Raw genomic sequence first — 27758 nt, forward strand, 5'->3', positions numbered from 1 at the left:
AATGCTATCCCTAAATAATATATTAAACCAATCAAAAAACTATATAATAGAGGATAAATAACCCATTTCATTTAATTTTTTTATTACATAAACTGACGATAATACCCCTTTGTGGGTATTGGCCATTGTGCTCATTGCTTAAATTGCAACGTGGGCTGTCAGGGTTAGACAAAGTGGGAGCCAAGTCATTTCCACACTTAATTAAGTGATTATGTTTTGATATTATCTTTTTCTTCTATTAGGATTTAACTAATCACCAATTTATTAATTTTCTTAATATTATATTTCATGAAACTATAGGTAAATGCAAATCAAATGTGGTATTCTTTTAGTAGATGTATTTGCTTTTCACTATATGGATAGAGATCAAATATTAAAATCATAAGATTTTTTTTTTTTCTTTTCATTCTAGTCCACCGGTATTATGAATAGATATTTAAAAATAAATCTATATGGTGACATTTCTACCTTTCATTAGTAATAAATATATGAAAATAATCGGATAGACTAAACAGACTTTTAAAATTTTTTACTGTTTTATCAACTATTTTAAAATTATTAATTTATTCACGATTTATTCAATTACGTGGTAATTTTAACTCAATTGAATTGTTTGTCAGATTAATAAGATACATGGTCCCATATTTATATATATATTATTTAATTTTTAATTTTAATTTTCTGAATAATTATACATATTACTTAATTTTGATCATCAAATATCAAAATCTTATTTAATTAGCTAAATTGGTAATTTTTAATAAATTTACTAAAATAACAAACTTTTAAAAAATAAGTTATTGGGCATATTTTTTATAATAACATCATGATATTATTATAAAAATATGTTCTTATTTTATATATTGTTCAATCACAATAGAGATAGTCTGCTAACAACATAAATATATTCTAAAAAGTTCCAACTCACAATCTTAAACTTTAATTGAGATAAATCTGACATTTTTCTTAATTAATAAAAAGATAAATGACATGTCAAGCATATAACATCATTAAAACATGATTATCACTAATTATATAATCACCGAAGACTTTTTCAAAAAATGAAATCCCAGGAGAAAGAAAAAGGAAAACCTAGTTCTTAAATTATCTTTATAAGCATTACTTTCCAGATTAGGAAGAAATGAATAAAATATTAAAAAAGAAAAATCAATAATTCAACACTTTTAACCAAAAATCAAAGAAAGGAACCTTTTCAAAGCTCCTTTTTCTTTTCTTTGCAACTTAAACTCAAGCATTTTCTCAAAAGGAAAGAAAAAAAAAAAAAGAAAAAACTTTAAACTCAAGCATCCCTTGATTCAATTAATTGCCTTTCCAAAGTATGTCTCCGTTTGGTGATATTACCCTCATAAAAGATTAGCAGATCATTTAAACCTTTTTCTTTTAAAGCTAAACCCTTTTAAATTTTGTTCTCAATTTCTAGCCGTTAAGAGGAGCTCTTCCTCTCAAATCTCAGATTGAGACAAAAAAGAACCCATTTCAGAAATTCAGTTTCTTTTTTCGCTTTTTTGCACTAATTTCATAGCTGCAATTGTCGTTACTTTATTGGCTTTCCCTTCTCTTTCTCTCTGTCTGTGTCTCTGCTTATTTTTGTTTTCTAACTTTCCTTTCACATTGTCGAAAATTCTCTCTTTCTTGTCTTTTTATATTTGTTTCAAAATCAGCTTCTTTTGCTTTTGAAAGATTTTCTCTCCTCTCTTAGATAAACACCACATACAAAAACACATTTGCTCATCTTTGGGGGGCTTCTTCTATATTTGATCATTTCCAATGCTTCACTGTTCATAAAATCCCCTGCTTTTTCACACTTATACAGTTCCTACCAATCTTTAGAGTTTATTGCTTTCCTATTTTTTTCATGTTTTATCGAATACCCATCTTCCAAAATTGTTCATTTCAATCTTCTACAAGACTGTAACGTTAAAATTTTGTTAAAAAGCTCTGATCTTGATTTTGCTCTGTCTCTGTTTCTCTGTATTTATATATTTATATTCATTTTTTTCTTCTCTTCTCTGCTTTTTATAAGTATAAAAAGAATAATACCCTCTTTTCAATATCCATTGGGATTCTTGTGCTTGCTCTCTCTTTCTATCTCGTCACGATCTCGAAAATCTCAACTCCGTGGCAATAAGAATCGCTTCTTTTTCGCTGCTTTTGCGTAGCCACTTCCCAAAAACCGTTTCTTTCCCTCTCTTTCTCATAAACCCCTGAAAAAAAAAAAAAAAAAAACAAATGGTTTTTAACTTCCAACGATAAAAAAACCATTACTAGTTGCTTATTATTTTTTCTTCAAGTTTATTTCCTAGAGGTTTATACTCCAATGGGTAATTCCTGGTTTCTCAGATGTGTTTTGCTTTTAGGCTTATTAGGGAGTTGTGTTTATGGTCTTGGCGTTAATTGGGGAACACAGGCTACTCATAAATTACCACCAAAAACAGTGGTTCAAATGTTGAAGGATAATGGGATTCAAAAAGTTAAGCTTTTTGATTCAGATAGAAACACCATGACTGCACTTGCTGGGTCTGGCTTAGAGGTTATGGTAGCTATACCTAATGATCAGCTTGCTGCTATGAATGATTACGATCGTGCTAAAGATTGGGTTAAAAGGAATGTCTCAATTTATAACTTCAATGGTGGAGTTAACATCAAGTAAGTTATTATATTTGTATTGAATTTGTAGTCTGGATTTGTATGGTGGCCTTTTCTTTTTTCTCTTAATGACATTTTTGACGTAATTTGGGTTGGTTTTTCATTGTGTATGCAATATTAATGAACTGATACTAATCACATTAATTTCTTTGTTCTATCTTATGCGTTTTCATGACTTCTAAATGTGGGATGACATGGTTTTGGCTGCTGCTTTTATGATTCTGTCTAGGTCTTTCCTTGAACCAGGATTGCATAAGATGCTAATATGATGGTTCTGTCTTTTATGTATGTATGGTTTGAATTGCCTTAGTTCTTGATTGGGGGAGCTGACATCGTGTAGGTTGATTTCCTAAGTCTTAATTATTTAAAAAATTTGTTTGACATTTCCTTCACAAACCTGAATTTGTAACCTGCTGATATAACATCTGTTTAAGATATGATCTTAAGCTGATTTCTTTGTTCACCTATGTTATTCTATAGCTTTAATACCTTGAATAGTCTGGTTGTTATTGATATGTTGGAAATAGGGATTGAATCTTGCTCCTTAGCGAAAAGAATTAGAGAAGTGACGGCTGCATTGTATTTGTTTTGGAAAATATGATAATTATATTTATCTCCAAGAAGTTGTCCCTTATTGTTATTTTTTGGATTGCATTTGTCAGAAAACTTAAGTGGCTCTTGTGTTTTTGTATTTAGAAAATGCACAACTTGTTTATTCTTGAAGTTCTTTTAAGAGTTTTGCAGCTCAACACAGATTTTTATTTTTGCAAGCCAATAACAGTTGTTAAATGGTTGACTTGGTTTTTGAATCTGCCATAGGATGGCAGTTTGGATCTGTTAATTGGAAAAAGTTAATCATCCATTATGGCAACCTGATGTGCATTAATGGTTAGCATGTGAGTTTTGATGTCCAATCTTTACATCATTTAAAGTTAATTTAATGTCAAAGGTTTTCTTATCCAAGTCTTGATTTTGATCCGTACTGTATTCTTGTAGCACATGTTGAGCAGTTCTCATAAAAGAAAAAGGGACTTTAGAATCTTAGCAGGGACTCCAACTTTATTCATGAAACTTTACATCCCTTTTCTTCTAGACTCAGCATTCATCGAGATTATTTGATTCTTTTCAGTGTATCTTCTTTTCTAAGAGAACTTATTTAAAAAAGGAGAAAAAGATTGGCAAGTGGAAAGTTAGCCTATATAAACCAAGAGATAAAAGCAATGTTTTATCAACAGTGAAAATAATTGATGCATTTGCTTTAATTGGAGAATTGGATTTACAGAACCTTTTTTCTTTGGTGGCAGACTTGTTTGACATCCATGATCTGTGATTACTGTCCTGTGAATATCAGTCAGGCGTGTGCATCAGAGTTTCATAACTCCTTAATTCTTTCAGTTAGATCCCTTATGGCATTATTCTACACTGCATCAGAGGATATCCATAAAATCTTTTACTCTTGTGGACATGGGAGAATAATAAAGTAGAGAGGTTTTTAGGTTCAAATCCTGCCTTTGTTGGACTTAAATAATGAAAAATATCATTCCAACCATGAAACAGAATATATTCTCCATTAGATATTAGTACGATATGATGGACCAATGATTCTCTTACACTACATGCTTAAGATTGTTTTGAGAGTTACAGATGTTCATTTTATTTTGGATGAAAACCCTTGTTAAGTAACAATTGAAATGGAGTTAGAACAGGTTTTAATTACTAAAGGATGTCTACATTTCTGTGGATCAATTTTATTTTGTACGTTAAATTAATAGAGTTTGGTAGCAAAGAATATACGCAAATATGATAGGTTTGCAGCCAACTGTTGTTGTGTTTGAACAACTTGGTGAAACATGTATATCCATTGCTTGTAATTTATTGAATGTGATTTATTGAATTTTTGGCATTGTTGAGATTAGTTACTCACAATAATGCTATGCATTTTTTATACATATCTACTGTCTGCACAGGTATGTTGCGGTCGGGAATGAGCCTTTTCTAACGTCTTACAATGGATCATTCATAAACATCACCTTCCCAGCTCTTCAGAACATTCAAAATGCCCTCAATGAAGCTGGGGTTGGAGACTCCGTAAAGGCCACCGTGCCATTAAATGCTGATGTCTATAACTCACCCACTGATCAGCCTTATCCATCTGCTGGAAGATTCCGTATTGATATCAATGACATTATGACCAACATTGTTCAGTTTCTGCACAAAAACAATGCACCTTTCACAGTAAACATCTATCCTTTCTTAAGTCTGTATGGAAATGATGATTTTCCTTTTGATTATGCTTTCTTTGATGGGGCACCTCAACCTGTTGTCGATAGAGGCACTGGAATTCAATACACCAATGTTTTTGATGCCAACTTTGACACCTTAGTCTCAGCCCTTAAAGCAGTTGGTTTTGGAGACATGCCTATTATAGTTGGGGAGGTTGGTTGGCCTACAGATGGTGACAAAAATGCCAAAGTGGATTACGCTTATAGATTTTACAATGGACTGTTACCTCGACTTGCTGGCAATAGAGGTACCCCACTTAGGCCTGGATTTATAGAAGTTTACTTGTTCGGTCTTCTTGATGAGGATGCTAAGAGCATAGCTCCTGGAAATTTCGAGCGCCACTGGGGAATCTTTCGGTATGATGGGCAGCCCAAATTTGCATTAGATCTTTCTGGTCAGGGTCAAAACAAGCTTCTTGTGGGTGCACAGAACGTGCAATATCAACCATCGAAATGGTGCATGTTTAATCCAAATGCCAAGGACCTTAGCAAGCTTGCTGACAACATAGATTATGCTTGCACTTTTTCAGATTGCACAGCCCTCGGATATGGCTCTTCTTGTAATGGCTTGGATTCTAATGGGAATGCTTCTTATGCGTTCAATATGTACTACCAGGTGCAGAAACAGGATGACATGGCCTGCAATTTTCAAGGTCTGGCCATGGTTACTACACAAAATCTTTCACAAGGGACTTGCAATTTCATTATTCAGATAGCTTCTTCACCTTCCTCTCTTATCCACCCTTCACGGGTGGGTTTCATATTTGTGACAGTATTATTAACATTTTTGTTGCTATAGGTTTATTTTTGTAGATAAAAAATTGGATGTATTATTTACATACAATATTTTATTTTTCACAGTTTCTTTGCTTTGTGAATTTCAGTTACTTGATTGATTCATTTAATAAAAAATTCACAGGATTTTCTTGATCTCTAGCTTGTTGGATTAATTCTCTTGCCATAATTTATTTCAGATGAGAATTCATATAAATTAGCAAAATGGTCTCCTGGCTAGGTACTAATATGACTTCCTAATTCACAATTGAATTGCCAAGTTCAAGTCTCAAGTTCCTGCATAAGTTGGAAGAATCCTTTCTTTTACTCTTGGAGAGCTCCAGAAATTTAGATGAAAAGTAGTAGTTATTTTCTTGGGAAAATTTCAATAGACTATCGTATTTTTATTTTAGTATTACAGTTTACTTAATTTCACTATCATATTTTATAAATATAATCGTTAATAAATAACAATCAAATTATATAACATCATTAGCAAGTGATAACATGGCAGTTGAAAGAACAGTGACCATTGCATACCACGTCAAAATCTTTCTAATAGTATTATATAATTTGACTGTTATTTGATAGCAGTCATAGTACTAAAATAAAAAATATAAACCATAAATCTAAAATTAAAATACATTAAATCAGAATTTAGTCTAATGAAGTTTTTTCTCTGTTTTTCTTTTTTTCATGAGAGGAGAAATTATCAAGGGAGTGAATTCATATATCCCTGCCCCGTCACATGCAAATATGGTTTTTATGTTTATTAGAAACATGGGCCAAGCTAAAGGTTCAGCCCATTAATCGAGAGACTTCTAACTTATTTGTTTAGGTTGTGACTCTAATTTATAATCTTTCCTGAAAGTTAATTCATAACTTATTTTATTGTTTGATTTTCCAATGGAAGAAAGGAAGATAATCTTTTGTACCTCATAGTTAAAACAAAGGAAAAGAGAACATGCATTTGAATAGAGCTAGGTACACTTAGAAACATTTGCATTTAGCTGCAAAATAAAAATAAGATGTTAATAGTTTTTTTTAGTTTAATTAAAATTTTAAATTCAAATTTTAAAAAACATAACTACGTAAAAACTCTTGAAGCAATATTTTATCATCCGCAAAAATTTCATACAGCATACTTTAAATTAGTTAAACTAACTCTCGCTGTGAGATTAAAAAAAAAAAAACATTTGCATTTGAAGAGGATTAGGGGTGTAAGTAGGATTAGAACCAACTACCCAACATTGGACTCATATCCAACAAGAAGTAATATGATTTTTCATTCAAAATTCAATGAAGCCTCTTGTTTTTTTGTAGGACCCCAACTTGTTAGGCACACAAATAACATTTACCAATAGCCCAAATCCACAATTTCAAAAACTATTTGATATATGCACTCAATTATAGCACACCATGTAACACCTACCAACACAACAAACCCACATCACATGTGCCTTTCTCCATCATACTTTTAAGTATAGCCCAATCCACTCTCTATCTTACTTGTATGGTCATGAATTTTTCCTTTTCTAATAAATTTGAAGATTTCACAATCCAAAAGTTACGCCCTTTACATGGACAACTTAAGTAAACATGGATATGATCTTTGACTAAACACACCCTTTAATTCAAATTCAAAATTCCAATTAGTGGAAATTAAAAAGTTCTCAATGACATTACCAACATGCAATCATTTAGATCAAGATAATGATTCGAAATGTGAATGGCGCCAATCTTTATTCAATTGGTATTGCACTTGTTTACACACACACATATATATATAGTTTATTACTATTAGTTAAACAAAACCAAAGAACCATTCAATAATTCCCTATAAAACAATTAAGAGTTTGAATTGGTATGGATTAAAGTATGGGTTCCAAGACTCAAACTTAAATATATTTACCAATTAGAAAGTGATTTGATTGATACTTTATAATTTATTTATTTTCTAAAGTTTTTCTTTATAAATCTATTACCATGAAATATGGGTATAATTTGGAAAAGAAAAAACATGCAACTAATCTGAATTGCAATTGAAAGATCATAGCTATTTCAATTTATAAGTGACACTCAATTTTGAAAAGCTAAAAACTAGTAATTGGTCACAATGTAAGTATCAAAAAATAAATGCTACTAGAAAATAAATGAACATAAAAGTAAGGGCCTTGGATTCCCTAGGCGAAGGTGACGATCAACTTTAAATTTAAATTTGGTCAAAACCTCAAGAAGCAGAGAAATGAAGGGCATAAACATTGGAATTGGAATTATTAGACTAGTGCCATTGAGATTAGAAATTTCCTATAGAGATGTAACATGGGCATGGAGCCATTTCAAGGTGGATTGCTCAAACTTGAAAGTGACTTGTAATTATTCACATTTTTAGACCCCATCATCCAATTCTTATGTCAGCCTACTTCCTATTTTTATCACAAACGTCACTTGATTTTAAATTTTATTACTTCAAAAAAGAAATTTGAGATCCAAATATATATTATTTTTCCGTAATTAATAATATTTAAAATACTTTTTTCTTAATAATAGTTTTCAAAGGAGTGAATAGGTCAATGGGATTTGAATATGAAAATGGGTGAGTTGTAATTTTCAAAAATGAGAAACTAATGGTGAAAAGGGCCAAATTTTTGAAAAATTAAAAGTCACCAAATTGATATTACAAAGGTATGTCTAATGCCTAACTAACACCAACTAAAATTTACCAACCAATATATTGATGACGTGGCATTTAAATATTTTTCCTTTCTAATTTCTCCTTTTTTAGTTAGCAAATTACAATTTAATAAGAGGAAATGAAAGAAAGAAAAAGGGGCTATGAAAATGACTAAGAAGAAAGAAATTGGGAAATTATCCAATCTTAGGTAAGATTGGGAGATAAGATTTGCCTCTTATCTTCCCCAACAACAATGAATAAATTATGTTCTTCATGCCCTTCTATTTGAGCAAATTAAAATATTTATTTTTTTTAAAAAAATAGCAACACAACTATAAAGTGGATTTTCTAAAAGCACTTTGACAATATTTTGGATGAAAAATATTATTTTTATACTTTTTCTGATATGGTCTTTGTTTATAATGAAAATTCTGTTTAGTGAAATTTAATTATCAAACATGTAAATTCTAAAAAATTCACCAATTTATAGTCTTAATTGGGATGCATACAAATAAGATTTTTCATGGGGGGGAATTTATAGATGGATAAATCTAATGTCAATGGCCTTGCAGGCACCAACTCCAACCACTTGAGAAGACTTGCTGCTATAATGTTGGTCCACATTGAGAGAAGAAATAAGGCAAATAGCACAATACAATTTGGCAGTTGTCCCATTGCTAATGTATATTTATGGACATTAATTGCTACTAATTGTCAATTTTAAGAACTGGGGTGAACATAATTCTGAACTAATATAAGCACACATAATAGCACTATAATTCATCCACTTTATACAAAATTTTAATGAGGCAATGAATCAGGTGCCCACTTTAGGTTGATAGATATCTTGAAGTAGGCTATAACTATACCTTAATTATCATATTTAACAAATTTACTCATTTCCAATATTTACTTATATATATACATATAATTTGAATACATAACAGACTTATGAATTGAATACTAAATAATTTAGGTGTCACTTCTTTCCTTTAGTTTCTTTTTGAAAAGATTGTTATATTATTTTTTATGTATTGCATCCAAATTATTAAATAGGTTTCTCATATTTTAATTATTTTATACTTTAACAATATATATAATAAAGTAAAATAAAATATTTTCGCAGAAAGTAAAATATCAAAAATACGTCAAGAAAAAAACAAGGAAAATAAATTGAATTATGAGTCGAGAAAAGAAATATATGTGTAAATTTAATGGCTAAAAAGTAAATAAATTCAAACATTTTTACATTTTTACATATTTAACTAACTTTTTAATTTTAACAATTTTACTCTTATTTGAAAATTTAAATTATATCCAGCCGGATTAAATTAATAAATTGATTTGTATATATGGTTGACATGTCTCCCACTTGGGAAAAGAATAAGTTTTTTTAATTATTTATATTTTTTTTTCTGATGTGGAAAGTAATAATAAAAAGAGTACAAATTAAATTTTTTTCTTTCTTTATTATCAATTTAAAACTCTAATTTTGAGTTTAAAAAGAGTGTTTCTAGAAACATTACGAATATAAGAAAGGATTGTAATACCTCGAAATTTCATATAAGAAGTTTATATTACATATCATGTAAGTAATGGTATTATTGAAAAAACTCTTCTCTTTTCCTAATTGATGAACACGTCAAGCATACACACAACATAAATTCTCAATTTAACTCGGATACAATTGAAATCAAGTTTTTAAATTAAAATAAAATTATCAAAATTAAGATGTTTAAATAAAATTGAGAAAACACAAAAAAAATTTAGATTTATTTAATAATTAACTCTAAATTAATAATATACAATGCCAAAAAATTATCTACAGAGTTCTACAAGCATACAAGTCTATTGACAGTTACTCAAAATTAGACTGTCGTTGGATAAGAACTAAAATAAGATTAAAAATATTTGATTTAATAATGTTGGAGGGAAAATTTTGAAATGAGAGTTGTGGGTGAAGAAAGGAGAATGAAAGAAGAAGAGTGGTAAAGGACAAGAATCTCTTTGGTTTCTAATTTTCATGAGAATCAATCAACCAGTTTTAAAGGAACATAAAAACATTGACAAGTCACGTGAATGCTGGACTGGACTCCATCATCTTATCTTCTTTCAGCTACTGCCAAAACTTTTAAATTCTCTCTTCCTTCTCTCTTTTTTTTTTTATTTTTTTATTTTTTTAATTTTATAGTCCATCATTATTATTTTAATGAATACAAATATTAGACTTAGTTCTGATATATTTTACAATAAATTAATGAGAATAAAGTAGTATATGTATATATATACTTGTATTTTCACATTATTATTTATAAATTTTTTTTTCCGACGTGTTCTAAATTAGTTAACCGGAATTCTAGAGTGGAGATAAAGAGAAATATATTCAATTATATAATGTAAAAACTGAAAAATCTAATAAAAAATACAAGTATACTTTAAGACCCAATGTGAAAAGCTGAAAAGTTTAGGGGCCTGAAGAGAGTCACATAATTTGATAGCATAATCATCTTGTGTGCAAGACAGCTTTTTTCGACTCTGCATGAATAAACCCATTATGCATAAATAGGCAGGAGGATTACTTAGATGAGAGAATGGGATGTAATTCTACATGGAGTCAAGATTTATGGCAGATGTGGAAGGAAACCCTTCTCTTTGTTTTTCTTTTCTTAAAAGAAAATCTACTGAAATTCTTGACATTTTAAGTTTCAGACTGAATGCAATTATGCTTTGAAGCTCAAAGAAGAAAGGCAAAAAAGAAAAGGTTATTTTCTACTTTGAAATTAAAAGGACATTAATTTCTCTAATGGTTGTACCAACCAACTTTATAGGGTATTTAGCAAAGCTAAAAGGTCTATTTCCATTGTCATACACTGAAACTTGCAACTTACATTTTTTAAAAATTCAAGAAACTCTACTTGCATTATTTTTTAAAAAGAAAGAACTGTACATATTTGCTGTGCTTGGAATTTTTAGTGTAAAGCAAGGAATAGAATTTAGTTATCCACAATACAACTATACTGCAAATGGAAACTTGACAAAAGAAGAAAGAAGGAGAAGAAAAGGAATTAATAGAAGCTGCCTACCAAGAATCAAAATGCAAGGAAATTAACTCCCATTAATAATATTCTAAATAATTAAGCAAATAAGGTGGCTAGTCTAGAGTTTCTCCGATTTTTTTAATTTCTATCGCAAGACTAAGCTAAACTTCTCTCTTCTTTTTTTTTTTTTTTTCATTTTGGAGATATACATTGGAGAATGGAAGACACTTCAGCTGAAACAAGTGTTGATCACTAGGAATTGAATACAGTAGTAGCGGCAGCAGAAGAAGAGCTAGAGCTAGCCATTCTCATTTCCAGGACTTTCTTGTGAGAATTGGAATGCAGGTAGCTCACAAAAGTAGGACTCTTGGCCGGTCTATACTCTGGCAACAACCTGCCTGACTTGTACCTTACTCCACATGCATTGCACAGTGTCTTTGGACCCAATGGTCCTGCCCTCCATTGTGGGGTCCTTTGTGATAAGCAATGGGTGCACCTTCTTGGCTGCTGCTGCTGTCCACTGCTACTACTTTCCAATATCCCAAAACTCTTCTTGCTACTATTATTACTACTGCTCAGTACTATTGATACCTTTTCTTGATCCTCGTCAACATCAACATCAACTTCCTCTTCTTGGTCTTTCGTTGTTTCTTCATTATGTACTTCTTCTTTATATCTTGCCTTGTCTTTGTTGCTGTTGTTGGTGGTGGTAATTGCAGTGCCTTCTTTTTTAGGCACAATGAGTTCACTGTCAGCTAACCAATATGCTTGGTGGAGCAAGGGAGGGTCTGAACTAGGAAAATGGAGGGCTTGGTGATGACTATAGGACCAACTGAACAATGGGTTGTTTCTCGTCTTGACACTTGTTGCTCTTTTTCTCTTGCTTCTTGCTTTGCCTGGAATAGCAAATTTTTCCAAGGAAGATGGAGTTTCTTGGGGTTTCTGTTGCAAAGTGTTTGTGAGTTTGTGTGCTGAGTTGGTGTTCTGAACACTGCCACTTACTGCAGGTGCTGGAAGGCAGTTCCCTGTGCTAGATAAACAGTCTTCTACAAACACTGAGAGCCATTCTAAGCTAAAATCAACTTCCTGCAATTTCAAGCCATCAAACAGAAAAATTAACAGCAACCCCATCAAGAAATAAGATACATATTGGTAATATATGAAAAGGGTATTGAAATTTTAAACCAAAAAAACATATCAAGTAACGTTTAAACCCAAGAAAGATTACTTCTTGGCAAGTTTTTTCAGTACCTAAACTAGTGAAGCAAAAGAAAAGATTAAGAACAAGAAGAAAGGCTCCACCTTTTGGTAGCTAAAGCACAATAACAGTAACAAACAAAAGAAAGGAAGCTTCTTTGAGCAGCAACTAACAAGAACTCAGTTCAAGATAAGAAGTACAAAGAAGAACAGTACATGTAAACATGAAAATGAAGTCAAAAAGAAACACAAACCGTATTCTGAGCAGAAAAAAGGTCATCAAGAGGGCTAGCAGGTGTTATAGCAGCACCAAACTTAGAGCAAAGAGAAGGGGATTGAAGGACTTGCTCTTGTGGGTGATACTCACTGGAGACTGACACATTACGGCAAAAATCCATAACGAAAATGGAAACCAAAGAAAACTTAAGAAGCCAGTAAGGGAAAATTGTGAAAGAAGAACGGAAAGAAAGAAGAAAAGAAAAAAAGGCAAAGCAAAGGGGAAAGTGAAGGAAAAGAAGAAGAAAGCAATAAGGTGTGTAAAACTATAGGCCTTAATGGCCGGGTTTTCTGTCGGCAGATAAAGCTAAAGAAACAACCAAAGTTACTCATTCACCAAAACAATAGCTCACATCCCTATCCTCTCTCTCTCTCTCCCCTTAAAATGCTTCTCCTCTGTTTACCACACCTCTCTCATTTTATATATTTTCTCTGCTAACCTTTTTCTTTTTCAATGAAGAAAATAAATAAATAAATAAATATGACTTAATTCAGAATATAGAGCTAACAATTCATACTATATGTGTGTTATAAGTTATTACAACATTATTGTACATCCAGTTGATTAGTTGAAATCGTGTGTTATAGTTATATATATATACATATTATTTAAATTAAAAATTAATTTTGTTATCAATGTTTGATATTAATTATATGTTTAACTTAAATCCACTAAAAATTTATTGATTTGAAAAAAAATAAAAATAATAAAGTTGAAAAAAATATTTTATTGTTATGAAATATATTGACTTATTAATATAAAATTCACTTGAAATACTTATTTTGTTAGAATTTAATTTAATTATAATCAATACTATATAAATTTAATTATATAAAATTTTAAATTAATTTTTATTTTATTTAAAGTACATAAATTTTAAATAAGTAAATCAATTTTTTTAATTTTACGTAATTGATTTTATGAACCAAATATAGGATTGTACTTCAAATTTTTTAGCAAGAAGTAAAAAATTATGTGAAAAGAGAATTGTTATGAGAGTGAAAAATGAGACATTTTCTCTTAGAGCATTTAAATTTGAGTGAAGAATTTCTATGTTGACAAGTTAAAATGTGTATTTATGTGGCTTTAACTTTTCAAAAGCTGAATAAAGTTTTAGAATTTGTTGCCTTCCCTGATGTTATCCAGTGGAAGGCCAAAAATTAATGGCCTGCTTTGCTTTTTCTCTTTTACTTTTTTTTTTTTTTTCTCTATTCTCTTGTGAAAAATAATATAACCAACACTTTGACATTTAAATAAAGTGGTAAAAATATTTATTTTTAGAAGTATAAATCTCGAGTTTAAATTCTGATGACTTTTTACTTTTATGATGGGTATAAAAAGATGATTATTTCTGTGCATAATTTATTAGTCTTTTAATTAATAATAAAAAGATGACTACTTTTTGTTACATAATACATAATTTATTAGTCTTTCAATGATTAATAGAAAATCAAATTTAATAACTGATATGAAAATAAAAAATTTATGATGAGTGAAAGGAGATGACTATCTCATATTGTATAATACATGATTTATTAGTCTTTAAGTGAACAATAAGAAATTAAATCTAATAGATATTATATAGCGTATATCGCATTAGCCTTTTAATGAACAATAAAAAATCAAATCCAATAGCTGATCCGAAAATAAAAAGTATTGAATGAAAAAAAATAAGATCACAAAGTTGATAGTTTAGGTTTTCAATTTTTACTTTATATTTGTAAGAAGATAATGTTTGATTAATTATCCGTATATACATGAAGGCTATATACATATATATATATTATAGAACAACTCAAATAATGTCAAAATAATAAATTTGAAATCGCATTCAGCACTATAACAAATGCATACCTATAAGAGAACTCAACCATCCTTGGTGGGACACTTGTTAGATGAGCATTTATTTACAATTAAAAACTAATAAAAGAAAAGAAAATTACAAATACACCCTCTGAATTTAGCCTCCGTGCGCACTTTCATCCTTATATTTTCAATAACAGCGATCTTCATAGTTTGGATTTGCATACCATTTAATAAAGTAATAATTCTGTTAGGTAAAAAAATATATAAAATTAGTACAGAAGCTAAAATATAATTATTGATAACTATTTTAAAATATTTTTAGTATAAAATATTAGAAATTAATATTACTATATAAAATAAAATAGGAGTCGAAGTTCTCCACTAGCAAATATAATTTTTAGAATTTAAATGTTTAATTATGGATTTGAAAATAGAATTTGAAGTTGAAGGAAGGAGGAGAGGCGGTGCTTTTTATTAACCATTGTGTAATGAAATAGCAACTGCTACTACGACAACACCTGTGATCTCTGCATAGATCATCAATCACAACCGTACATGACATTGACCCCACATGTGTAATATTTTTCAATGTCCCCATCACAGCCTGGATCATAAAAGTGTCCTCCCACACTGTAGTTGAGTTCAACCAACATACGTATTTACTTGCCCTCTTCATTTCTTTCATAACCATGGAACCCTCTTATAGTAATCTTGTAAACCTTTGTTCTACAAGTTCCATTCTATGGAATTAGAATGGTTTAGACTGCAGTAGCATTGTGAAAATTACTGCTGTAATAATAATGAGTGACTATCAGCTCACCTCTGGATGGATTGCTCATCTCTCATGGAATACAGGCCTTGACTAAACAAATAGCATAGATATTTAGGACTGCATTTACTTTTGAACAATAATCTGGAGCCCTGAAAAGAAATAAGAAAAAGTAACTAGTTTTTTATTACTCTTCCTAGTTTGACTGACTGGGCAGAAGCCTGCATTCCTGTAAGAATTATGACAATGGGGCAGGCTTACCCCAACTGTAGTGTCACAATGTAGAAATAGGAGGTAGCAAGCAATTATTGTAAAAGATGAGGGGTGATAGGAATATGAGCAATTCTAACAATAATGATGTAGAGAAAAAAGAAAAAGGAAAAAGAATTGTGCCCAGGACATGATTCTGTCCATACATATATGCTGAAAAATCCACAAGCATGGCAGCAGCAGCACCTTTGAAAAAGAATCCTTTTCCATACATATAAGCTTCTTTTAGTTTTGAATCAAGAGGAACATAGAGGAGTAAAGGTGAAAAGTGAAAAACATCAAATGAAAGAACTATTTGGCCTTAAAATGGGAGTAAATCGAGTACTTCAACTTGATTTGGCAACCTGACAAAGAAAAGCCTAAGATAATTCACAGCTACTTCATTAGATAGATGTTCTGTATACATCAGTAAATTCATAAATTTGATTACAACCACCACGTTCACACTGCAGCTTGAATACATGTATCTTTATGAACTTTAAGAAGAACTTGGCTGATGACTTAAAATTAAATGTATAGAGCACCAGAATGTACAACTTTCCAACAAGGATGAATTCATGGCTCTGATGATGGCCTTGCCAAATACTGACGCCACTCTTCAGGCATCCCTTTTCTCATCCTCAGCATCCTTATTGCTGCACTTGTCAGTGGTATGGCAAGTATGTCGTATTCCTTTGGAGCCTGCAAGAACAAAGGACAATAGTTCATACCTTCAATGCTCCAGTTGGTGAAAACTCCTGTTTCTGCTGTTCGTGACATTAATAATCATCTTCGACAAGTCATTGCTTGCTGCTTGTAATTGGACAAGCATTATCTCACTGACGAAATGAGTTTTGAGTTGCATGAAACAATTCATTCACAAGAGCAAAAAATCCGAAGGGAATAATACCTTGGGGACCTTAATCAGCTTCATATTTGCTTCTTCTGGTGTTTTTTGACCTTTCTTTGAGTTGCATTTTGAACAAGCAGTAACCTGTCGCGAGACGCACCAAAACAATTTGGAATTGATATTAGCTTTTGCTATTGCTGTTTCAAACGCTCCGATGATACAAACTTACTGATAGAAAACAATTCACTTATTTGGTAACAAAATAAAAGATTCCTGTTAAGCAAATTGTATGTTTGGTTCAAAATACTACTTGAAGCGTTTTAGAGGACAAAATGACCAAAAAGGACATGTAGCAATTAAGTTTTTCAGTGATCTATTTGGAATAATTTAACTATGTATCTATCCTCTCATAATTGATATATATGACAGTTAAAATTCTAAGTTGCATATATAAATCAAAAGTAAAAAAGCAATATAGTATTTTAAGAATATTTCTGACTGGTAATAGCCTACTGTGTAAAAAATAAATATAAAAGCAAAGGATTAATATTTTAAGTATTTCTTTTGTATAATTTAATAAATGAAAACTTGCGATTAAAGTTAATATGTTAACCAGATTAAGGCATCGAAAAAAAAAGGAAAAAACATATTAGTAACATGGTTGTAATTACAATAGGAGCATATAGGACAATTTTGTGAAAACAAGAATTAAAAGCTGCTCTTGCTGTTGTAGTTATCTAGTACTAAGGACTTGCTAGGCATTATTGTTAATAAAAAAATTCATGCAAAGAAGTTGTTGCAGTAATGAAGTGATCACATTATTATCTCTGAAATCTGCAATATGAAAAGAACTACCAATTAGAAACTAGATGGACCATTGAAATGTCCCAATCCAAGAAGTATATATTAAATCTTACCTACATGAAGGAACTGGAATTATTGTAAAGACCACTGACAAATATAAAATGCTCAACCATCACAGCAAGTTTAAAAGAATGCGTTAATTAGAAAGAATAAATATGGGAAAATCATGCAGTTCCTCAGTTGTGTTCTATTTTCTATATGTAAAAGTTTAATCACTTTTTCTTTGACCTTCTATCTTCCTTCAAATAGTTTTTGTTGACCTTCAGTAACAAACTATTCCAGTTCCCTATTCAGTGTCATATACAGTGGGAAACCCATGTTATGGAGAAGGAGGGTAATTCCCCTCCTTAATCTTTGAAATATAATTCATTTCAATATTAATGTCTTATAGGCTTTTTTAAGATTACCCCTTTAGGCTTTTACAAAATCACAACTTGCTCTATTAAACTTGATAATCTTGAGCATTGACCCCCTTAATTGGGTCTGGCTATTATTAATTTGCTACCCATGATTTATAAACTTGGCTACACCACTGGCCGCATAGAAGGATCGAAAAGCTTACCAGATTTTCCCATGTCCATTGTCCACCACGTGCAGTCGGCAAAACATGATCAATGGTCAAGTTCTCACGTGAAGAACAATACCTATTGACAGAAAATAAAATAAAAAAATTAGCCCATGAAACAATTACTTATCAACATACATAACCATCTTCATGGTAAATGAATTAAATGGAAAAGAAAAGAAAATCTAGCATGGGTCTCTACCATGTGACATGGATTGGAAAACTGTTCTGTGCTCCAGCTTCAAAATTTAGTGGCCTAAACTAAGAATCTCGTCAGTAACACCATACTTTCTTCTCTAAGTGAGGGACTTCAGAGTGGCTAGGTATGGTGGTCAAGCCTCCACCAAATTAAAGCTCTTTGGCATTTAATACTATAGAAGTGTTAATTTCATGCAGAGTAGAGCAGGGTGCATACGAATATGAGAGAGGCAAGCAGCCAGTTTTGATGTTTTAAACTTTCCCGGAGAGATATATGTAGTTGTGGTGGGAGATAGTTATAGGCTTGATTCGGACTAGTTACCACATGTTCCTACTCCAATATATCCTAGTCTATGACTAGATGGGTTAGAGAAAGCTTTTTCATATGAATAGCACTACCAGTTTGGGTAAAGTATTCTGGTCAACAGCAATGCGCAATGTGAGTCCAGAAGTTGCTTTTTGTCTTCTCCTGCTATTCATGGTCCTGATTATATGGGTAGCTCTAGAAGAATTTGACCTCAGAGAGAGTCAGTCCAGAAGTTGCCTTTTGTCTTCTCCTGCTAGGCATGATCCTGATTATATGGGTAGCTCTAGAAGAATTTGACCTCAGAGAGAGTCAGATAGGCCTATTCTTTTAATATGTAGTAGAGAGCTCCTGATAATGACCAAATAAGCAATGGGGAAAGATAGGCTTGTTAAAATTGGCAGTGAAACCAAATTCCAGAGAAAGAACAAGCGAGAGTAGGAGAGAACAAGATATGCAACCAAAGATAAAATTGCCATGAAGGAACAGCATCTGAAGCTGTCCGAGACATGAAGTTATATAAAACAAATAACAAGTAAGCCAGAACTTCTATGCAAGGAGGGAGAGAGTTGCTCAAGTCTCTTACTACCCACCAAGAAGGTTCTGTAATTTATGGTGGAGAAAACTTTACCATCAATAACACGGACAGGAAAGGTGTTAACAGAAAATAAGAGGTAAACCATCAGGATGTTATCTAGAGTGGAAGAACCTTAAAATAGATGCCTAAAAAGCTTGAGGACAGGAACCTTAAGTCATGCATTTCATTGAGGTTTCCTTACAGAACTGAATTTCAGAAGTCCAATTTAACTTGCAAAGATTAACTATAATCTAACTAGACAGATAAAGATGTCATTTGATGCACTATGTACGCCACTATTTCCAATCCAAACCAGCATATAAAACTTGACTGAAAGTCAGCAGACTACTTACTGACAAGTATAGTTGTCCCGATGTAATACATTCTTACGGCTAAGATTACTTTTGATTCTTCTTCTCTTCACAACCTGCAGAAGATGTGGAACCTGAAAGCAGAAGAAGGTAAAGTAAATTCATGCAGGATGGGGCACGAGTAAAGATCAGTCAGAAAAGTAGTCTACACTTAAGATAACAGCTGTATGATGACAGTCAGAGAAAAAAGATGTGTAGATCAACAGATGCTGCTCAATTGCATACCCTTAATACAGCTGGTATATAGAAGGATCCACTAGGTGAATTTACAGTCTGATCATAATATTCTAGTACATCGGCCTGGAAACAGAAAAGGACAAGAAATTAGCAAAAGAAGAGGGAAAAAAAGGTTCAGTTGTCATATGTCTTATGTGGTGCAGCAACTGGGTGGTTGCTAATTTGAATTTACCAGTAGAATAAAATCAACCATGTGTATATAAGGAAAAACACGTGTCTAAAGGGCGATGCCCCTATAGAAAAATTAGTTTTAAAAAAAGCTAATACCATTTATTAATCCAAAGAGTTAAATAAATGCATAAGATGCAACAGCAAACCTACAGACACTTCAAGCATCTAAAATAGATTATTGAGCATATCAGTCCAACCTTCTCCATGAACTCCAAACATATAGCGCGCTTCCAACAGACAACATTCACTGGCCTGGAGCAGGACAACAACAATCAGATCCATATTTAAACATCTACGTGAGTCTTGCCAAATTGGTAGAAAGGAGAAAAAGGAAAGGAACAAGATGCTAATCAAGCACTATACCAGTAAAGAAAAAGTGCTTGTGGGTTGCAAACAAAGTGGAACGAAGAAAACACTCATCAATAAAGAACTACAGCTTCCTATCCCTTTTCATCTAGTGATGATGAAAAGGAGAGTAAAAAAGTAAGTGGAATTTAAGCTCAATAAAGTGAAATCAGGTAATGGGGAAATAATCAGCTATCAGTATCAGCAAAAACTTCTGATATAGTAGTTCTACACAAGGGAGGCTTGCACAGAGAAGGTAGGGAACCTCCTCTGAACCCTTTTTCCCCCATCCTTTTGATACCATTTCTCAACTTCCAGAGGAGACGTCAAGATGCAGTTTCTAACAAGAATTTTGGCCTTCTCCTATCAGGCAGAACTGTTTGATGTTATAAAAGATACTATAATTTCTCGAGCAGATCAATCAAAGAAATCCTGTTGCCACTGCTACAATTTAACTAATTATGACAAAATAGAAACTAATTAACTGTGCGCCAATCATTTCCCTAATCATGTGGCACATGCAGCAACTTCAAATTGCCATAAAAAATACTTCACCTGGCTTGAGTTGTTTGAAGAAATAAGTTAAAGAAATCCGTTCCTCTAATGTGAATCACCACTATCAACCTCATTAATGACAGGTGAAACTAATAAGACTGGAAAAACGAAGCATAAGCAAATCAGCAAACTCTGATTCATCATCGTGCGAAGTACTCAATTTCTCCACGAAAGAATGCCTAAACTAACCACATCTAGCAAGGATACCAAAAACTCATACTCTAAATAAAGAGATCAATCAAACAAATAATTAACGAATTACTGCATGCAGACACATAAATTCATAGAAACAAACATATATGTCAAACAAACGAAGCAAGAAAATGGAGTGATGAGAAATGACAGAAATGACCTGTAAGAGATATCCAAGACAAGGCCTCTAAAACAAGCTAAATCATCTGTCTCATACTCACTGTCATAATCTTCACTCTCACCAATATCATTCTCCTCTTCCGCATTGAGGCTAGCTTCTGCATTGAAATGTCTCGATTTCTTGCTCACAGAAGAAGCATGGAGCCTAGTACTAGAACCAATATACCTAAACTTTCCCTTTTGTACCCGAAATGATGTACACCCGCCAACAAAACCATTGCCCAGAAGCTTACACTGAATCCCATCACTGTTAAATAGCAATTTCAAGCGCCCTTGTGCTGTGAATTGAGCCATCAACTATTGCGAGAAACACACAGAAAAAAAGTGAAGTTCTTTCTTTGTTTTCGTAATAAGGTTGATTTGGGCTTAAGTGAGTTTTATTAGTTCATTGCTAATGTTAGCAGTGTATTTGATCGTTACTTGGAAGCACAAGAAAAAATCAGAGAAAATTGGCTCGCGGAAAAAACCGTTGCCACACGTTGTCCTAATATGCCTTTTTTTTCCAACGCCGAATATCTTCTTCGGTTGAAATGGTGTTAAATGACCAAATTGCCATTCATTTCTTAACTTGAACCTGAGCAAGGTAATTTTTCTTGGCTTTGTTTTATTTCTGGCTTGATTGATGAATTCTTGCGGGCTTATTATTAGTTAAATTTATTCTAACAATCGGCAATTTACTTGAGACAGATCTCGGGAATGATTTTTCAAATTAAAAGAAAAGGATGGAAAACCATTGTGCTACAATAAAACCTGTCAATTTATGTTAAGGCGATTTTAGTTCAGCTTACATTTACACCCTAGAATTACTGCACCAAATCCAATAAATATGACATAAATACAAGTTTCAAGCCAAAATTGGAAAACGTTTTTTTTTTTTCTTTCTTCTTTTTAATACTTAGAATTGTTCAAGAAATCCACATCAGATTAAAACAGGAACATGTTCTCTACTGTCTGTCTGCTTCCCACCACCCCTAGCCGACTCCTGAGTCCTGACGGAATTGAGTAATTACAGTTACAGAGCTCGATGAACCCTGTCATGTGTCCGCATTAGGGAGAGGAAGAGACTTATCCCCGGGGTAAAAGAGCACGGGAATAAGACCTATAGCTTAAAACCCACAGTTGCCAAATCCCATATCAAACCAACCCCAACAGTAACTGATATCCACATATATCTGCATCATACCAAAATAAAGGCGGATCATGTGAGCACATGCTTTTGTCACCTGAAGACATATTCGGGAATTTCCCAAGAGGAAGTAAGAAAGCGAGACAGAGAAAGAGGCAATACCATTGCTGGACCTTCCTGAATTCAGTAAGGACAGGGTATATATTTTCAAAGGCCGTGTATGTCTCATCCCTCACCTGAATTTGTCAAAGAACATACCTGTCATTACTAAACTATATCACCCAAGCAGCATACATGTCATATGTAAACAAGAGCTGCTGAATTCACCTTGGCTCCAGTGATCACAATTTTCCCTGACACAAAAATGAGGAGCACAATTTTTGGTTGTTTCATGCGATAAATTAGGCCTGGAAAGAGCTCAGGTTCATACTGCACAAATAGTAACAAGGGTGGTAATCAATGGAAGACCTCAAAAACCTGAAGCGCCCCATATTACTGACTAGTTTATTAAGCTCAACAGATACTGTTGTTACTTACACTTGAGAAAGCACCATGAGAGTATGCCAAGCCTTCAAGTCTGATAGGGAATTTGACATCACAGGAACCAACAATGTTCTGAATCTTGAAATCCTGATGATTACAATGAACAAAGAGGTGAAGTTTCAAAAGACAACAGATCAAGACTAAACAGCAAAATAACTACATGTGTGTGCATGTCCCCTTCCCAGATGCATGCAAATGTTGAGAGAGGAGTTTTGCATATCAATACCTTAAACTTGGCTGGAAACCCAAGCTTTTGGATAATCCGAGCATACTATAGAACAAATCTCACGTCAGATCGAACAACCTCAAGAATCATATCAAGAGGAAAGCAGTTCAAGGAGCAATATATACCTTTCTTGCTGCAAGTTTCGACTGTTGCTCACTTTTTGCGCCTGTGCACACCTGAAACAATAAGGGCAAATTTTCAGATGACGACACACACCGTAACTCAAGAATGTGACTCACTAAACAAGTTAAGAAAGAAATTAGTTTCAAAAGAGATAACAATAGTCTAAAAAAGTAGAATGACACTTGATTATAAAGCAAAAGACAAAATTCTTAGTTAGAACAAACTTCAAAACATGATCCAATTTCCCACAACCCAACTAATGAAAGTAACTTAGGTCACTCAGCCTTTAGTCCCGTACCACTCATGTAATTAGGATACAGTCAAAGTCGGATAAAAACAATTCGTTAAATTAAAGGTACAAAATGTACTCTATGTGTTGAGAACTCAATCATAACATACAGCAGATACATTATCACTACCATACAAATCAGTCCATATAAAAGGAGACATATCTTTCCCACTTTATATAAGGTACAAACTGAAACAACTGAAAAACAGATATTGATCACAATCTCCTTTAGAGGGCATGAAAAACTAACCATCTTGCCGGAAGCAAAAATCAATGCAGTGGTTTTCGGTTCCCTAATTCTCATAATGACAGCAGCAAAACGCTTCATGGACGTGAAACAAAAGTTAGTAATCTTCAAGAACCAACAGACCCAGAATATGGAAATTATAATAATAATCTGTCACATACCTTTGGGTTATATTCCGCATTTCGAGCTTGCAATGCAATTTGCTTAAGATCCAGCTTACAATCTAAGTTAACAGTTGACACAATGTTCCTTCAACAACAGTACATCGCGGATTAGAAAGCAATTATGAAAAATTTAGCACAGGATGCCCAATATTGAAGTGCCCTAATATTTTGGGACCAAAAGTAAGCAGATAGCTATAAAATTTAAAATAACCACAATAGTGAATGATGACACAAGAACGAGAATAACAAGGCATGGTGAGAAATAGCAGCAGAATGCCAAAGTGCCCAAGACCAAGACCCAGAAAAGCATAAACGCCATTTGATTTTAGGTTGTTAAGCCAATTTATGTTGATAGAGTTTAAATTACATCACATTGCCTTGCTTTCTTATAGAAGCTGGTACCGTTAGTAATTTTTTTCCTTATGCCCGGACAATTAAATATCCATGATTTAGAGATTTCAAATAAAATAGGGATTAAGTGGAACAGAATTGACTTTAAATTTGTTGTAGTTTTATTTGCTAATATAATCTTATGCAGAGAAAGATATAATATCCGGTTGAAACCTGTTAACTTCAAGATAGCAGAAGTTTCCATACAGATAATTGGCTACAGCATATAGAAACTTCTTTGAAAACATTCATTAATATTTCAACCATCCAGCTTCATACAATAAATAGATAATAAACATGTTGATTTTTGACATTATAACTTTCAGGAACAAATTTAGACGTTATAAGACACAAATTAACCCACATCTTCTTTTCCTTTTCTTCTCAACAATATCCTATCGAGAAGCCCAAGTACAACAGATAACATTTCTAAAATCCTAACATTCAAAGCAAGATCTTACATACTACTTCTGGAGAAAAAGAAAAACTTACAAACGCAAAACCGCTTTTCAACAAAATTGAAAAACCCAGCTCAAACAAATAGAAAACCCATCTACAAAGTCAAACCCAGGAGCCATAAGCACCCACAGACCCTCATCAATTAGATCCCCAGGTATAAATAGGTAAAATCAAAGATAAAGAGAGGGATCAGATTAAGAGACTTACTGAAGTGTGGGAACAATGCCAGAAGGGTGCTTGGAAAGATCCACTGGTTGGCTACCTTCCAAGCTTCCTTGTTCTGCCATTTAATTTCCTCTTCTTTAAATTTTATTTTATTGTTCCAATTAATTTCCCCCCCCTAAAAGATCCTCTCTTTTTCTTTCAATTTGTAACCGTGGTCTAAACCCTAATTTCAAATCAATTTTTTTTTTTTACAAATCTTAAAAGTATGGGTTTTGTTTTATCAAAATCAGATCTGTACAAATCAAGATTTAGGGTTTGATTTCAGAACAAAATCTAAGAACACCCAAATGAGAAACTAATGAGCAAGATAAGAAATTAGAGGGAAAAAGAAAGGGAGAGAGAGAGGGAGAGAGGGAAGATTTCGAAAACAAGGTTCTTTTATAGGTTTTGATTTAAAGAGAGAAACATATAAAGAGCATAGACAGAGAGAGAGGGAGAGTTATCAAGGTTGTGTTTGTTTGCGTTTTGGGGCTTTGAAGCTGCGGTCTCTGATTGTTATCAGGAGAGAGACAAGCGGTTGAAGGGGTTTTTGTACCCTACCCGTTGCTATATATAGAGGATACTGGATCCGAGGGTCTTCTGCCTGTTGTCAGCGCCAGGACTACCGGCTATTGCCGGTTATAATGGTATTATTGAAATTTTCTAGCGTTTGCAGGAAGTTACTGTTTCATCCTGCCAGATGGATTGTAGAGAATGACGTTCGCGCCCTTTTGTTTTTGTTTGTCGTGGGTTTTGGACACGTGGGATTTTGAGATTTGTTGGGGGTCCTATTTGTGGCTTACTGAATCACTATGAGAATATTGCAAATGAAAATATTTCGACCATTGTTAAAGAAATAGAATACTTAGATAAAGAAATTCTTGATTAATCTATTACGTCATTTATAATATTAGGACTTCTTTTACTATTAGACATAGACAAAACAAATGTGTAAAAGTAAATGTAAGTATAATTTTCACAATATTAATTGTTAATCATTTAATAAATTTGTTACATAAAAAACTTTATGGTTATTAAATCTAAATACTAAACGAAAAATAAATATAAAGTCTTAAAATTTAAAATATGTATTATTCGAGAATCCACCAAAAAAAAAAAAAACAAGAGATGACGATTTTATTTATATATTTAAAAAGGTACACAAACAACGACACATTCCATTCCGTTCCATAAAGGCATAATAATACCATTCCTAAACAGTGCCACCAGTAGCACGAATGACTTGACCGCTCACCCATTCACTGCCATCGGTAGCCAAGAACCCAACAAGAAGAGCCACATCCCTGGGCTCACCAAGCCTGCCCTGAGGGCATTCGTCGATCACACTCTCCACATACTCCTCACTCCTCCCAGTGAAAAACATCTCAGTTGCAATAGGACCCGGTGCCACACAATTTGCAGTGATCCCAGTCCCTTTCAGTTCTTTCGCTAGTATTTTTGTCATTGTCTCTACTGCTGCTTTTGATGCCGTGTATGTTCCTATCTTTGGCTTCAGTTTAGCAACTAATGAACTTGATATCAGTATGATTCTTCCCCCTCCTCCCCTTTTTAGCCTGTTTGCCGCCTCTTTGCAGCATAAGAACGCGCCTCTGCATTTTACGCTTAACACGCCACTAATTCTGTTTAATTTACCCTTTATAGCTAATCGAATAAAAACGTCATGTGAACAAAACAAAATTACCTGAAAATGCGATCAAAATCCTCTACAGATGTGTGGGCAAACGTAGGGTACTTGGTGTCGGTAATAGCAGCTGAATTAACCAATATATGAACCTGCGATTCAAACACCCTCTCAGCTTCATCGAACAACAACTTCACCTGTGCAGGCTCTGATACGTCAGCTTGGACCACAATGGCTTGTGTGCTACTATTCTTGTTGAGAGAAGGAGATGAATTAATTTCACTGGCTACAAGATCAGCCTGGTCTTTGTTAGAAGTGTAATTGATGACGAGTTTTGCACCCAGTGACGCCAAGTGAATGGCTATGGCCTTGCCAATGCCGCGGGAGGAGCCTGTGACTATGGCCACTCGGTCTTGCAGTGGCAGAGGAGAGGGCGGCGGCGGCTGTGGTGGGTTGGAACCAGTGGTAGCGTTTGTAGTGGCCATTTACGTCAACAATTATGTACAAGGTAGGACCCTTTCTCTTCTCTGCTTATAATCGGAGGGGGGAAAATATCTTTGATGGCATGATGTAGTGGATGACGCCATCAAGATATTTTTACACTTTGGAAAAGGGAAGCACAGACGACAGACCATTTCTAACACAACTGATTAATTAATTTTATATAGGAACCCACTCGAGCAAAATCGAATCACTGTAGCTTGTCAGGGGCTTTACCCGCAATCCTGAGTAATTGGTACAAGGATTTCCAGCAAAAAGAGGTGCTCAGAAACATGCTGGAGAGCAATGTGAAGGTACATGTAAGAGTAATTTGTCCAATAGATGTATTCTTTACACAAATCCAAGTGCACCCAATTTCGTCACAGGTGGGATCAGGTCCAAAGTGGGGAAAGCTAGAATTAGATTGGTGCTAAACAGGTTAAATTGCTTTAATAAAGAATGAAGAAGTACAAGGCAAAACAACTACCATGAATAAGATAAATTAGATGGAGCAAATCAAAATGACTTCTGATCAAACATGCAGACAGAGGAAAGTCAAGATCAGTTGTGTTGAATAGCTACAGAATCTGAAGCATGCTATTGGATATCCATGTAATGCTATACATTTTATGAGTGTCATGTGCAATCGCACCTGTAATTTTCATTTCTTAGCATGGCAGGGGTCAAGATACAGGCATTTATATGAACCATTCTACGCAATCA

General features: G+C 33.1%; 5 protein-coding genes and 1 long non-coding RNA gene across 10 annotated transcripts; 2 read left to right on the forward strand and 4 right to left on the reverse strand.

The window, feature by feature from the left end:
* Positions 1 to 1264: 1264 nt before the first annotated feature.
* LOC8276525 (glucan endo-1,3-beta-glucosidase 8) lies at positions 1265 to 5879 on the forward strand. The gene is made up of 2 exons (XM_002525399.4): positions 1265 to 2667; positions 4635 to 5879. Exons 1-2 carry the CDS (start codon positions 2339 to 2341, stop codon positions 5746 to 5748), a joined length of 1443 nt encoding a protein of 480 aa, XP_002525445.1. The 5' UTR covers positions 1265 to 2338; the 3' UTR covers positions 5749 to 5879.
* A 5613-nt stretch (positions 5880 to 11492) lies between these two features.
* LOC8276526 (GATA transcription factor 9-like) lies at positions 11493 to 13296 on the reverse strand. The gene is made up of 2 exons (XM_048370069.1): positions 12887 to 13296; positions 11493 to 12521 (listed from the first exon to the last, which is right to left on the reverse strand). The coding sequence occupies exons 1-2, from the start codon at positions 13028 to 13030 to the stop codon at positions 11688 to 11690; spliced, it is 978 nt and encodes a 325-aa protein (XP_048226026.1). The 5' UTR covers positions 13031 to 13296; the 3' UTR covers positions 11493 to 11687.
* Positions 13297 to 16114: 2818 nt separating this feature from the next.
* LOC8276527 lies at positions 16115 to 21725 on the reverse strand. Of its 3 annotated transcripts, none has more exons than XM_002525401.4 (7): positions 21123 to 21725; positions 20068 to 20122; positions 19688 to 19762; positions 19445 to 19536; positions 18010 to 18091; positions 16644 to 16727; positions 16115 to 16435 (listed from the first exon to the last, which is right to left on the reverse strand). In XM_002525401.4, exons 1-7 carry the CDS (start codon positions 21434 to 21436, stop codon positions 16310 to 16312), a joined length of 828 nt encoding a protein of 275 aa, XP_002525447.1. In that variant the 5' UTR covers positions 21437 to 21725; the 3' UTR covers positions 16115 to 16309. The 3 variants fall into 3 exon arrangements, with proteins under 3 accessions (XP_002525447.1, XP_015578663.1, XP_015578664.1); XM_015723177.2 differs by having other exon boundaries at positions 16296 to 16543; XM_015723178.3 differs by having other exon boundaries at positions 16296 to 16572.
* Positions 21726 to 21878: 153 nt separating this feature from the next.
* Positions 21879 to 25460, reverse strand: LOC8276528 (TATA-box-binding protein 2). Its single transcript, XM_002525402.4, has 9 exons — positions 24917 to 25460; positions 23858 to 23945; positions 23700 to 23771; positions 23163 to 23213; positions 23038 to 23082; positions 22806 to 22898; positions 22596 to 22697; positions 22431 to 22504; positions 21879 to 22314 (listed from the first exon to the last, which is right to left on the reverse strand). Coding segments are annotated over exons 1-9 (606 nt in total). The 5' UTR covers positions 24997 to 25460; the 3' UTR covers positions 21879 to 22313.
* Positions 25461 to 26025: 565 nt separating this feature from the next.
* On the reverse strand, positions 26026 to 27225 carry LOC8276529 (NADPH-dependent aldehyde reductase-like protein, chloroplastic). 3 transcript variants are annotated; one of them, XM_002525403.4, is made up of 2 exons: positions 26616 to 27225; positions 26026 to 26523 (listed from the first exon to the last, which is right to left on the reverse strand). In XM_002525403.4, exons 1-2 carry the CDS (start codon positions 27038 to 27040, stop codon positions 26127 to 26129), a joined length of 822 nt encoding a protein of 273 aa, XP_002525449.1. In that variant the 5' UTR covers positions 27041 to 27225; the 3' UTR covers positions 26026 to 26126. The 3 variants fall into 3 exon arrangements, with proteins under 3 accessions (XP_002525449.1, XP_015578684.2, XP_048225770.1); XM_015723198.3 differs by having other exon boundaries at positions 26026 to 26535; XM_048369813.1 differs by having other exon boundaries at positions 26026 to 26547.
* Positions 26927 to 27742, forward strand: LOC125368635. The gene is made up of 2 exons (XR_007214330.1): positions 26927 to 27063; positions 27224 to 27742. It is a non-coding gene; the product is annotated as an uncharacterized LOC125368635 (long non-coding RNA).
* The last annotated feature ends 16 nt before the right edge of the window (positions 27743 to 27758 follow it).

This window comes from Ricinus communis, chromosome 10 (genome assembly GCF_019578655.1).
Source record: "Ricinus communis isolate WT05 ecotype wild-type chromosome 10, ASM1957865v1, whole genome shotgun sequence".
In the NCBI taxonomy this organism is placed as follows: Eukaryota; Viridiplantae; Streptophyta; class Magnoliopsida; order Malpighiales; family Euphorbiaceae; genus Ricinus; species Ricinus communis.

What these genes read in the sequence shown, in the direction of transcription:
- LOC8276525 (XM_002525399.4), top strand. Translation starts at nt 2,339, where the DNA reads ATGGGTAATTCCTGGTTTCTCAGATGTGTTTTGCTTTTAGGCTTATTA. An exon ending in AATGGTGGAGTTAACATCAA is followed by an intron (nt 2,668 to 4,634) that starts GTAAGTTATTAT and finishes CTGTCTGCACAG; the next exon opens with GTATGTTGCGGTCGGGAATG.
- LOC8276526 (XM_048370069.1), bottom strand. Translation starts at nt 13,030, where the DNA reads ATGGATTTTTGCCGTAATGTGTCAGTCTCCAGTGAGTATCACCCACAA. An exon ending in TTTTTTCTGCTCAGAATACG is followed by an intron (nt 12,522 to 12,886) that starts GTTTGTGTTTCT and finishes TTGAAATTGCAG; the next exon opens with GAAGTTGATTTTAGCTTAGA.
- LOC8276527 (XM_002525401.4), bottom strand. Translation starts at nt 21,436, where the DNA reads ATGGCTCAATTCACAGCACAAGGGCGCTTGAAATTGCTATTTAACAGT. An exon ending in GTTTGGAGTTCATGGAGAAG is followed by an intron (nt 19,763 to 20,067) that starts GTTGGACTGATA and finishes TTCTGTTTCCAG; the next exon opens with GCCGATGTACTAGAATATTA. An exon ending in AGCTGATTAAGGTCCCCAAG is followed by an intron (nt 16,436 to 16,643) that starts GTATTATTCCCT and finishes TTGTTCTTGCAG; the next exon opens with GCTCCAAAGGAATACGACAT.
- LOC8276528 (XM_002525402.4), bottom strand. Translation starts at nt 24,996, where the DNA reads ATGGCAGAACAAGGAAGCTTGGAAGGTAGCCAACCAGTGGATCTTTCC. An exon ending in CGAAACTTGCAGCAAGAAAG is followed by an intron (nt 23,083 to 23,162) that starts GTATATATTGCT and finishes TTTGTTCTATAG; the next exon opens with TATGCTCGGATTATCCAAAA. An exon ending in GGTTTCCAGCCAAGTTTAAG is followed by an intron (nt 22,899 to 23,037) that starts GTATTGATATGC and finishes TGTAATCATCAG; the next exon opens with GATTTCAAGATTCAGAACAT.
- LOC8276529 (XM_048369813.1), bottom strand. Translation starts at nt 27,040, where the DNA reads ATGGCCACTACAAACGCTACCACTGGTTCCAACCCACCACAGCCGCCG. An exon ending in GATTTTGATCGCATTTTCAG is followed by an intron (nt 26,548 to 26,615) that starts GTAATTTTGTTT and finishes AAACAGAATTAG; the next exon opens with TGGCGTGTTAAGCGTAAAAT.